This window comes from Castor canadensis, chromosome X (genome assembly GCF_047511655.1).
Source record: "Castor canadensis chromosome X, mCasCan1.hap1v2, whole genome shotgun sequence".
NCBI classification, from domain to species: domain Eukaryota; kingdom Metazoa; phylum Chordata; class Mammalia; order Rodentia; family Castoridae; genus Castor; species Castor canadensis.
In genome coordinates, this window is record NC_133405.1 from 113,396,930 (window position 1) to 113,409,971 (window position 13,042).

The following is a 13,042-nucleotide window of genomic DNA, read 5'->3' on the forward strand; positions in this document are numbered from 1 at the left end:
ATCACTTGATATATAATTTAATGTTAGGCATAGTGCCAAGAAGAAAACTAAGAAAAATTCAGGGAAATTAGAGAGGTTAGGGCTACTATTTAAGAATGTAGTAGAGATGCTTCCTCTAAGATGAAAATGAAGTGAGGGAACTAGCCATATAAATGTCAATGAAAAAAGGTAATTGTAGAAGAGAGAATAGCAAATGAAAATCTTCAATCAAGAGTCTGCTTATGATATGCCAAGAATGCAAAGAGGCTGGACTAGAAGTGTAGCTCAAGCAGTAGAATGCCTGCTTTGCAAGTGTGAAACCCTGAGTTCAAACTCCAGTCCCATAAAAAATTGCATGCACCTGAAGGCAGGAATGCAAAGAAGTTAATAAGGCTGAAGTGCTGTGGTCTTAGGGGAGACTAAGAAAAGATAATATTGGTATGGTAGGTAGTATGCAATGAAGTTACAGGTCATAGTAACCAGTATGGGTTTGATAAGGAGCAATTGGAGGTTAATATGAAACAATTTCTGTTTTAAAGAAGCTGACTGTTTTGTGTATAATTGACTTGGAAAGAGGAGAAAATGGGACATTGAGATAGCTGTTACAGTAAGTGAGAGACAATGACAATATTAGAATTGTAGCAAAGGAGGTAGTACAAAACTGTTTAATTCTGGATATATTCTGAAAGTAGTCAATAAGATTGTGCCATGATTTGAATATTAGAGTTTGAAAAAGTCAAGTATGATTCCAAGGTTACCAACCTGAGTAATTATTACCTTGTCATTCAGTGAAATGTGGGATAATATAAGAAGAAGCAATAGGCATGAAAGTAACCCAAAAACCAGGAGAGCTCAGGTTACATACAGGCAATTTTAAGGTACAGAGAGTGATCAACTAGACCAGGTTTACAATTATATTGCTTGGAATATAATTGTATTCCATGACCCATTGGAATTAGTCATGTTAAAGTCATTGGCTTAATAACTGCAATAAGTCAATAATGCTTATAAAACCATTATTTTGTACAGTTAAAATATGCTAACAATTTTTTTATAAAAACAATTTTGAGGCAGTTCCTTCTAGTGCTGTTTCTTTATTCTCTTTCCATGGAAAGTTGATTTATTTTTACTTGTTTTAAAATTTCTGTATTACAGAATATAAAAGACAGTCTGCAACAAATCTCAGGTCGCATTGATGTTATTTACAACAAGAAGACAGCAGCATTGCAAAGTGCCACACCTGTGGAAAGGGCAAAGCTACAGGAAGCTCTCTCACAGATGGATTTTCAATGGGAAAAAGTTAACAAACTATACAAGGACCGACAAGGGTAGGTAATACTTACATTTTATTGAATAATTACATCTGTTTTCAGGGAACTATAGAATTCATTTTGATACTCTTAATGGAAAAAAGAGAGGAAGAAGTATTATCATTAGCAAAAGGTAACTATAGTAAGAATATATAATAATGACTAGTTCAGAATAATGAACTGAATTCCAGAAATTATTCTCTACTGAAATTAACATTATGTTGGAGCATTACATTATTCTCTAAAATTGTCAAAGCCAGTTTGGTCATTTAATTCATGTGGTATATATAGTTATACAATATAAAATATGCATCTTTGTTCAAATCTCCCTTCTGCATATTAATGGTGATTTGATACTTAGATTAATAAGTTTAAATATAACTTATCAACAAACATTGATTTTTCATTTCATTTCTATTTTGGTGGTTGATGCTATATATATTTTATTTTGCAATGGAAAATTTGTTAGTTTGATTTAAAGTCATTTTTAGTGATTGCCTTATTTTAAAAATTTAGTTTTTGTCTTAATTGGCAGGGGAAACTTCATATACATTCTTTAGCCTTGCATCACAAGAAGGTAGAACATGGTTTTTGTTTTTGTTTACTTACAATTTTAGGTTAAAAGTGGTAAAGATTTCTAAAAGCTTAAAACAATTTATTTCAAAGTTCTATAGTCTGACGGCAGTATTCTTCATTATTCCCAGAGGAAATCAAATAATTTGTTTGATAATTTTAATATTTCTCACATCTGTTCATTTCTAAACATCATTACATCCATTTTACTTCTTAGTTTACTATATTTGGCTTTGAAACACATACTTCTAGCATTATTTCCAGTTTTCAGCTGTGTGTGTCCTTATTTTGTTCCAATTATCTTTCATCTACATTTGTTTTTCTCAGGAGTCAGAGCTTTTGTACTATAATCTCATTTCCCTGAGAATGAAATACAAATCCATTAATTGGATGTAAAAAGCCTTCACATGTCCCCTGCTCATCTGGTCACTGTCAATGTTTATCACTTGTTGCTTACCCTACAATCATTCCAAATACTGCTCTAACAATATTAAATTGAATTGCAATCCTCAAGTCTTTTGTGTTATGTCTGGCTTACCTGTGCTTCTGGTCTCAACTGGGATGTTATATCCTTCTTAAAATCCAAAACTCTTAATGGATCATGATGTTTGGAAACTTGGATATTATTTTACCATTTAATGTAATGTAATGTCAATAAATCATTTTTACAAGTGTTTCCAGACTTGGTGCCTACCATGTAGAGTATATTCTTCAATGTGATCTACTCCTCCAATTTAACAATACTCAATTTGTTTACTTTTTGCCTCTTTCAACAAACTCTTTAAAGTCCAGGGTAATATTTTGTTTTGTGTGATATACTCAAGTCTAACATTGTACTTAGTATAAAGAAGGCATTCTGAGTCTGGATTCAAGCTTCTCCTAGAAACCTGAGGGTATTAACCCCTGGATGTTCTAACAGATTTATCTCTACTTACCTGAAAACAATTGGTCCCACGGTGTCAGAAATATGTCTTGATGTGAAGAAATGAAACTCAGAGCAGAATGTGATAGCACACACCTGTAATTTCAACAACTCAGGAGTCTGAGGCAGGAGGATCACAAGTTGGAGATCACCTGGGATACATAGCAAGACCCTATCTCAAAGAAAACAAAAAGAAATTGAACAACACTATTTATATAATGCAAAAGACTAACTTAATCTTCCACTGATACATAGTATACTTTCAGCATTCCAAATTTATCTCTGATTGCTACTCCAAATATAGACCTTTCATATTTGTGACAAAGGGAAGTGTTGCTAAACACAGTAAATTCACTCTTTTCTTGTCCAGAGGCCAGAAGAGATTTCTAATTTTACTCCAACTGGCCTTCTTTAGGAATTAGTGAGGAACTTATTGATTGTATATGGTTTTTCTTTTCTCAGATAAAACTGCTTTAAGTAATTGCTTAAAAGCAGAAACTTTAGAGTTAAACCTCTTTTGGGATCCTGGCTTTGTGACAGACCAGTAATGTGTTCTTGTGCAAGTCCCCTGACTCTTTTGCTCTATACACTTCTCATCTATAAACTGTATAAGAATAGTACCTAAATCATTGGATTGTTATGAGGATTAATTGACAGAATGCATGCACAGGGCTTCCTGGATTGCTTATGCTTAATATCAATTAAAGGGTTCTGGCTATATTGATTAGGAAAATAATAGTCATATGGCTCTAACATCTTGATACCTGTTAAGTCATCTTTACATTATTTCAAATTTTCCTTATCACCACAGAGAGATGAATTAGAGTCAGTCTCTGCTTTAAAGAACTTTCCAGTCTCCGAGAGAAAATGGACATTCATCCACTAAAATAATAGTTGCTTGATATGAGGAAAGGTAGTAGGCAAGAACAAGATCCCTAGGAACAGAATGAAAACATGTTACTCATGCTTGGGAGTAAATCGAAGTATATGGACCATTCAAGGTTCTGACCTACAACTAACAAACAGGTAATACTGATTATCTTAGGTAGAATTATATAATTGACTAGAAAAACATTAAGTACCTCATGGAATCAATGGGAAAGCCCTAGAGCCAGGTTTTTAATAAAGCTAGGCATCCAGAATCATATCCAGCATCAAGACACAAGGCAAATCTGAATTAATAATTGGTGTCATGGCCATGGTCTGCCGTTACACCAGGAGAACCATTGCCACTGAACATAGCTTGCAACTATCTTTGACAATAAAATATAAATGATCACATCTTTTTTGTGTCACTCACAAAAATGCATCTGATAAGGCAGAGGTTTGATTTTTTTTTCTCTTATGGTATAGTTAGCAAATATTTTGTTCTCTGAAGGCTATGTACTTTCCTTTTCAACTAGTCTCCTCTGCTACTCTAGGGTAAAGGAAACCATAGACCTAAGTGTACAGGCTTGATTTATTCCAAGAAAATTTCATTTACTTAGCTAATTGGCAAGTTAGATTTTATTGGTGGGTCATTAATGGATGCCTATTATAAGGCAGGTTTAGGTCACAGAACTAGATTCTAACTGCAAGCCAACAGAGAAATAAATAGCTGGAATTTGGTTTCTGTTGTGGTAGTGAGGGCCTTGTGTCCCACTGAGGGATCTATAATCATAGATTCTTAAGTTTTTTGGAAAGATTTAGAAGCTGCACATTTATAAATAGACAAATGTCTAGTAAAACCTTCATGTTGAGTTTGCAACAAAAGTCTTCTGAGTTTTTTTATAAGTCAATGAATTTAGATCAACATATTTTTGAGTCAGGAAGAATTGTAGCAGTACTTTTTCACTTATCCATATCACAATAATTATGTGATATCAATAACCCCATAATTTGTGGCTTAACACAGAGATGTATCTGGGTCTTTAGGTTGCTTTTATTTTATTTGACCAAAGATCTGTTTGGCTAGGCAGATCTGTTTCAAAACATGGGTTAGCTGTACAAGACTTCACAATACATAATGAATTTTGTTTGGGGCATTGGTTTGTTAAGTTTCTGTTTTTGTTTTTTGGAGATAGGTTCTGGTATGTAACTCAGACTGTTCTCAAAAGGTTGAAATTGTGATCCACCGCCTCTCCATCCCAAGAGCTGGGATTACAGATGTGCACCACCAGGTCCAGCTTTCATCATAGAAGAGAAAATAGTCTCTTCCTACAATGGAAAGAGGAGAGGCATTAATATTTGGTGAACAATAATCTAAAACATTTAAGGTAGTTAATAATTAATAATAAAATATTAATAGTTTTAAATACTTTAGTAATCTTGTCCTGATTAATTATTTCACAGAGGAGAAAACAAATCCCATAGACAGTAAACAACTTGCCCAAACACATATGAAATATCACATATGCATGATAGTCTCACCAAAATGTTCAGTTGTAGCAGGTTGACATATTTTACTCATAATAAGTTACAAATTTAGAGAAAACTTATTGAATCTTCAGCATTCCTAAGCATTCATTAATCACCAAATTAATGAAAATTTTAACTGTAAAACTCAATTTTACTAAATGTTATAAAATAAACATTACTCTTTAGATGAGGACAGGAATGAATTAAAAAAACAGACTGATTTGTGACTTCTCCCTCATTATCTAACAGGCCTGCTTCCATACATTTTCTTCCACCAAATACGGTTTCAATGTGTGTACTAGCAAAGTTTCAAATTATCAAAATAATAATAACTGCTTTCCCGTGATGTTCCAGTTAATCACAAACAGTCAATATACTCAACATTAAATGCATAATTGAACTTATGGGTGGATATATATATAAACATAAGATAAATATTTAACTTTATGGGAAATTCGCATCATTATTCTGTTTTCATCTATTGCTTGGTAGATTACTCACTGGTTATAAAATATACCTACAGGAATTGTGAAAATGAGGAAATAACATAAGTGCTCTCTAGTATTAGAGAATCAAAAAAGTCCTTTCATTCTTTCAACAATTACATATGGGGGGACTATGTGCCAGATACTGTGCTCTATTTTCTTTGTTTTCTTTTTTCTTTTTATTATTGTGCTGGGTGGGGGTACATTTTAGCATTTACAAATGTTCTTACAATATATCATACTTGAATTCACCTCCTCCACCATTCTCCTTTCTCCACCTTACCCCCATTACTGGAATAGTTTCAACAGGTATCATTTTTCCATTTACATACATGCGTATACATTATTTGCACCATATTCACTCTCCTACTCCCTTTCCTTACATCCTCCCCCCTCACACTGGTACCAACTCCCCCAAGCAGGTGCTGTTCTGCCCTCCTGTTCTCTGATTTTGCAAAAGAAAATCAAAGGCATTTTTGTTTGTTTAAGATAGCTACACAGGGAGTTTTCTTGTGACATTTCTATGCATATATGTATTATAAACTGAATTGATTCATCACCTCTATTTTTCTTTCTACTTTAGTCCCCTTCTTAACGTGGTTTCAACAGGTTTAAAAATTCTATATTCATTCTTTTTTTCCTTTATTGTTGTTGTTGGTATATTGTGTACATTGTTCTAGGTAAATTGTATAGTGGTACATTGTGGCATTTACACCGGTTCTTACTATATATCAAATATGTCATACTGTAATTTACTCTCTCCATCATTCTCCTTTTTATATTCCTTGCCATCTTTTACCACTCTTACCAGTTTTACCATCCTTCAAGGTACTAATGAGGCTAATAAGTCAGTAATGCTTCAAGGAAATTATTCCTTAAAGGCTAAGAGTATAGTACCGCTCAAATGAGATAATAAAAATGAAACTAGTATCTAAGCTAAAAATTGCAGTACAGCCATAAGATGGCATTATTGTGTCACAACATGGTCCTGGACTGACATCAACAAAGTGTTGTTTTGAAATCTGTATTCTCCTCTAATTTCATTTAGTCAAATATTTTAGGGTGGCTAGCCCATCTATACAGGTAGCTAAATCCAAAATGATTCTGAGCTTTAGAGATGATATAATGAGGGCATAAGATCAAGATTATTTACTCTTATAATATTGACTTTCTAAGGCAAAGTAAAATCTCCAAAAAAATAGGAAAAACAGCATAAGAGCATTTGCAAATCAAATTCTACTAGTAATGATACTTCACAAAACAAATGAAATGTTGATAGATCAAAAAATATGGGGGTTAGGACAATCACTCAGTTACCTAGCAGGTACAAGACCCTGAGTTCAACCCCCAGCACCACAATAAAGAAATATGAAAACAGTATTATGCAAAATAAGTTAAACCTAGGGGAATATATTTATATAAATCCATTTTAAAACTCAAAACAGGCGTATTGGGCATTACAAGTCAAATGGTGGTTTCCTTGGTGAGGAATAATGATTAACAGATGCAGGAGCAGGTTTCTAAGAGTCTAGGAAATGTTTCATTTCTTGATCTGGATGCTACTGCTTTGATGTTTTCTTTAAGATAGTTTATGCACTTCTACACCGGTAATATGTATACTGCATGAATGCTATGCTGGAGTGAAAGTTACATGTTAATTGTAAAAATAACAAATATATTTTTAAGTATAAGAAGGATCTGAGATCAGAATTTAAAAAAACAAAGTGTAGCTTTAGAGTAAGATTGCTATATTGTTCTGTTTTTGGCATTTCACCCTGGATTCCCAGATATTTTATTATTGCCCAGTACAGACACTCAGATAAGTATGTGGGCACTACTTCTTTAGAGAATGTCTTTCTCAAATTTATCACCATCATTCTGGGACCACAGTACCACATGTTAATAGAATGCTGAAGATGGGAGAGCTGGAAACTGCTTCCCCAGGGATTTCTCCATTGTGTAGTTCCCTTAGTGCCAAGCCCCCAGCATTGAAATACTCATATACTCTAGCTGCCATTTGTATTGCATGAGGGAAAATGAGACAATAAAAGACATAAAATGAAGGAAAACAGGAGTAGAAACCAAAGCAATCTGATTTGAAGAGAAAGTGCCTTAATCATCTCTGTATTCAGACTCTAGGGAATGAGCATATCACTCTGCAAGCCCACACCTAATGAAAGCTTCCTGTCAACACTTGCTATCTCAGTTGTAATTTTTCCACTGAGACATTCAAATAATATTTTTCTCTTAAATCAAAGTGAGGGGAATAACCCCACACTAACCACAGATAGAAAGGATAATATACTTATTCTTGTGTCATCTCCCCACAAATATATCCTCTAAACTGGAAACTAGAGGGACAGATGCATAATCTGGAGCTTTTCCAGAATTGTTTGTTCCTAAATGAGACATTCAGCTATAAGAGCATTAGCAGCCTCTTCTATTTGCTGCAATGCCATATGTAGTTGGAATAATACATGATAAAAGCACATACAAGATGCTGACAACTCAGGAAAGATTAATGTTGCAGTCTTAGAATTAGTCTCTACCAAATTTGAAGATTTTCATGCAGGATTGAATATTTACCATCACCAGGTATGTGTGCAAGTACATAATTCTACTGTTAACTTCTGACCTTCATACAATTAAGAAGTAAGGAGTAAAAAAATAATATGTCCCAGAAATGGAAAAGTTGTTTACATCCCATTCCAAAATTATTTGTTTTACCTACTATAAATGCAGTAAGTAATGGAGACAACGTAAGTCATATTGAGGAAGAAGTGTATTTTTTTTTATATCCCGCTTTTGTACTATGGAGAGCATGATGAAAGAGAAGCCTTCCATTTTGGTTCTCACTCTCGAGATCTTATTTGGAAAGTTCATTTATTAAATAACTAATTTGATATGAAACATTTTTTTAAGTTTGTCTATGTAAAGAAAATAGTAGAGAAATTTTCACTACAGATTTGGCAGGAAACATTCTTATAAACACTCTACCAATTCACCAAAACATTGGAACCATTTCTTCTATATCTGAGTTTCCTTTTGGATATTGCAGTTTAGGGCTCCCTTCCCCCACAAAAACTACCTTATATTTCATGCCGCTCTGTTCATGCAATGCTATTTCTATGCAAGCCCTGTATACTCTAACATAATCCTTCTCTATTGTAAATATCTTTCACAGGCCAGACATTGCACATTGCATACCACTGAGAGAGCGATTATGAGACAAACAGAGGATCCTTTGTTTTTCTCCAGCAGTGCAAAGCAAAATGAATTGTATAATTTGATTATTGATCCCAATTATATGGATGTTTTAGCACCAGAGGCAAAGACTTAAAACACAAAAGATTAACCCACGCTAAAGTTTCCATTAGGAGGTATTTAATTTTAGCATATTGACTACCAAAAGGTTTCATTAAAACAAGCCAACTACCAACCAGCAACATACTTATCCCATAACTGTGGGGGTATTTTTTGAACTCTGTTTAACACATGAACCATTCAGTATTGTAGTATGTCATTTGAATTAGATACCTAAACTTATACCTCAGTTTAAATTTCCTTGTTTGCTTATAATTTCTTCTGAGTTTGTAGTTGTCGAGAGGAGATGGAGAAATAATTGGATGAACAGGATCTGTTGTGTTTATTTAATGAAAGAACTTTTTGAAATGCTTTTTGAAATGGAATTTCTTTTCTGCCTATCAGGTTATGTTCTGGAGGCTTGACTCAAGTGGTTGAGTGCCTGCCTAGTAAGAGCAAGGCCTTGGAGTTCAAACCTCAATGCTGCTAAGAAAAAAAGAAAGAGAGAGAGAGAGAGAAAGGAAAGAAGGAAGGAAGGAAGGAAGGAAGGAAAAAAAAGAAAGAAACTTATAAAAGGGGTAGCTATAAGTGTAGGGTTAATAGTTTCCCTTCTTTCTTTTGTAATTTAATGAATTGTAAGTCAACTAGCATCTCCCACTACTTTCCTGAAATCTAGTTTAAGAGATTGTTTTCATTATTTTTCTAGGTACCTACTTTTCTATGTCTTTACATTCTCAAACAATTTCTCATTAATCAACTATTGTCTGACTTAAACTTAAGCCATTGTTTAAGAAAGGAGAAAAATGGAGAACTGAGTTGCTATAATTCTCCTAGGTTATATATTTCCTACTTACTTGCAGGGCTAATTCTTCCCTATCTTTTACTAAAGTTGGGTCATAAGGTTTGCGAGTTATGTAAAGTGAGTAAATTTAGCTTTCCTGCTCCCCAAATAACCACTACAAAACAAAGATTTATATCTAAATCTAAAATTATTAGATGTACTAAGATTCCAGGGCTTCATCTTTTCTGGACAAGTAAGATGGGCATTCCTCAAAACAAAAGAGCTGTATCTTTCTTAGCAACACATTTGTGCCAAAGTATAGACTCAAAGCCCTACATGTATCATTTCATTCTCAGGAGTACCTTAGTTTGTAAATGAAAAAAAATGTAGATTTACAAAGAATAAACAATTTTCCCAAGCTCACAAAGGAAGTGTATTCTAGAGCCTGTACTTGGATTCAAGTTATAAACTCATACCCACCGCACCACCCCTGCCTCCAATGCATTTCCCATTCAATTCATATTCTTCCTTCCAGATGCTATTCTTCAGGATCACCAACAGAGATACATGTAGAGAATTTATTTTAAGAAGATTGTATATTTACATTCAATATCACTACAAGCTATGGATTGTGATTACATAAAATGATTGGCTATGCTCAATGTAAAGGCTCTTCTAACATGCTTGAGGGATGAGGAGAATGTGACAGAGCACTTTCTAAAGTGCTTGAGGAGCCCTGCCCGTTCTTTGCAAAGTCAATTATGACCTAATGCAACCATCACTACTTGGAATTGTTTCCTAGCCTCCATCTTTTATTTCTTTCTGTAAGTTTTTAGAACTTTCTGTAAATATATTTTCATACAGTTTCTTATAATCAGTTTATATGTCTTATATAGCTGTGTACAACTCTGTACCATTCAGGAGAGTTTTTGTTCCAACAAGCAGAAAACTATGTTATATGTCTTTTATTTCCTCTAAGCCAAATACAGTATGATTCTATGGTAGGTGCTCGATGTAAGTTAATTTCTTATTGATGAGCCCTTAATAGTAAATGATAAACTTCTCAATCAAAAGATGTAATATTCAAGGGCTGGTGGTCTAGTTCATTGGGAAAGCACTTGCTTAGCATGTTTAGGCCCTGAGTTCAATTGCCACAACCACAAAAAATTGTACTATTTTGGAATAAGTAAAGTTCTTGAGGAATTCTGATTACCAAGAACTCCATTTCCATCATAGTTTATTAAACAAAACAATAACGTGGGGTAAAATTTTCCATATTTCCTTTTTCCTGCTGTAATAAAGCTGTATAATGACTTTGTGGCATTAGCATAGCAAATGTGCGAAATAATCTGTGACCTTGATGTGCTCTTGTAATTACACTATTTGAGAGAAATATACCCATTAGCCACTAAAGTCAACATAAGTTTCTGGTAGAAGGTTATCTGTTTGCTGGATTGCTTGTTTTAACTTCTATTCTGGGGGGAAATGTGTTTGTGATTTTGAAATTCCAGCACTTCAAAAAATCTGTTTACTCTGTGAGAATTGCAAATTCTTGCCTGTAAGGCAATTTTCGCAAGAATTATTTTCTTATTAGTTTTAGTTTATCCTTGGACAGTCTCAAATTCCTCTTGAAAACATAAGTTGCCTCAAGGGAAAACTGCCCATTACAAGGCAAAGATGTGGTTTTTAAGAGATTTATGCCTGAAACAATAATTTACAATATCCTTCGTGATTTTTGAGAATGGATACATACTGATAAACATTATAGTTTAGATGGAAATTTTTAAAAATCGCAGTCTTTGAGTAATTCATATTTGAATAAAATTAACTATAAAGTTTTTTAGCAAATGGTGATTTTTGTCTATCTAAGGTCTCTTTAGTTTCTTTTTTCCTCTATTTCTTCCTCCCCTGCCCCTACTTCCTTCTTTCTCTAATATTCAAAGTTATAGACTGCCACTTGGAAACAGAATTGTCATTCTGTGCCTTTTCTTCTAAAGGAATTCTGGGGTAATAAACAATATAATTCTTTAATCTTTATAGTTACTTTCCATAAACTAATAGCACACTTCTTAGGATATAGATGTCAAGTTCTCATTTTTCATCCAACCATCACATAACATATCCAAAGTTCAGGGACAAAGAAATAAGCTCTGTCCATGAAACCTTGCCCAAAGGCTGGATGTATAAGACCACAATTGGAAATAAAATTTTTAAATACCATACTACCCTAGAAGAATATTACAGTATTAGTTAACCATTTTTGATGGGACACATATAACTCCTTGAGAAAGACCAAAATAAAACTTGTTGATCACCTGGAAATGTACTCTGAATCCATTGTAGGTTTTTATTCTCTAATCAAACGTGTTGTGGTACTCTCATTTCACCAAAATAATCATAATACTATAAAGCACAAAAGTAATGGTCCTTGAAAAAATAGAATCTTGAAACAAACTTTAAGTCACAATTTTATTTACTGACTTTAGAGTCTCCTAGTGCTTCAGCATAGTTGGGAAGTTGGATTTCCTAATAGCATCATGACTTTTCATACCCAGCTGTCTGCTGCTTAAAACTACCATAAGCTGACTATCATGGCTCACAGTATACCCTAGAAGAAGACCATCTGGTTTCTGTCTCTTGGCAAAATTTGTTTAAAAACAAGCAGCTGCATGACAAAGTAAGAAGGAGTCTCTGTCTAACTGTGGTAAATAAGTAGGTTTGCAAAACACATAATAAAGCATTTTTCTCATCCAAGCCAACATCTCCAAAAGAGAACATTCTTCTCTTACAATTAAAAGAAAATTCCACAAAATTCAAGGAAGAGAAAAGCACTGCAGAAAATTTTATGTTTCAGTGGCTAAACATTATGTGAAGAGCAAACTATAAGCCTATTTTTAAGGGGATACATCATTCAAATAATAAATATTTTTATATTATTTAGAATCAAATGCTTTGATATTATTTAGTTATTCACTTCAAATGATTTAAAGACCTATACTTATCTTAAAGACCTATACTTCAACCCCTAGAATTAGTTCATATAAAATAGTTCATTGAATATTCTCTCCTTCTAGTAGGTCGTTGTGTATCACTTTATACTCACTCTCTTTTGCAAAAGTAGTACATGCTTTATTTGTTGATAGTATGAATGGATTTTCCTGTCCAGTATTTTTTCTTAACTCTCTATCTATAGGGCCAGATTAGCCATACTTAAAGATTTATTTTGATTTTAATAATAAAAATTCAGAGTTAAATAGTATCTTGGTTTGAGCTGTTCTATAAGCATGATCCC

The 13,042-nt window shown here is 33.6% G+C and overlaps 1 protein-coding gene across 12 annotated transcripts in view; it reads left to right on the forward strand.

Annotated features, from left to right (window-relative positions):
* Positions 1-13,042, forward strand: part of Dmd (dystrophin) — a 2,168,746-nt gene that overhangs the window by 992,235 nt on the left and 1,163,469 nt on the right. For all 12 annotated transcript variants that reach the window (XM_074062730.1, XM_074062731.1, XM_074062740.1 and 9 more), the window contains one exon: positions 1,135-1,307. In XM_074062730.1, the coding sequence (XP_073918831.1) occupies positions 1,135-1,307 (173 nt within the window). The remainder of the gene's footprint in view (positions 1-1,134; positions 1,308-13,042) is intronic.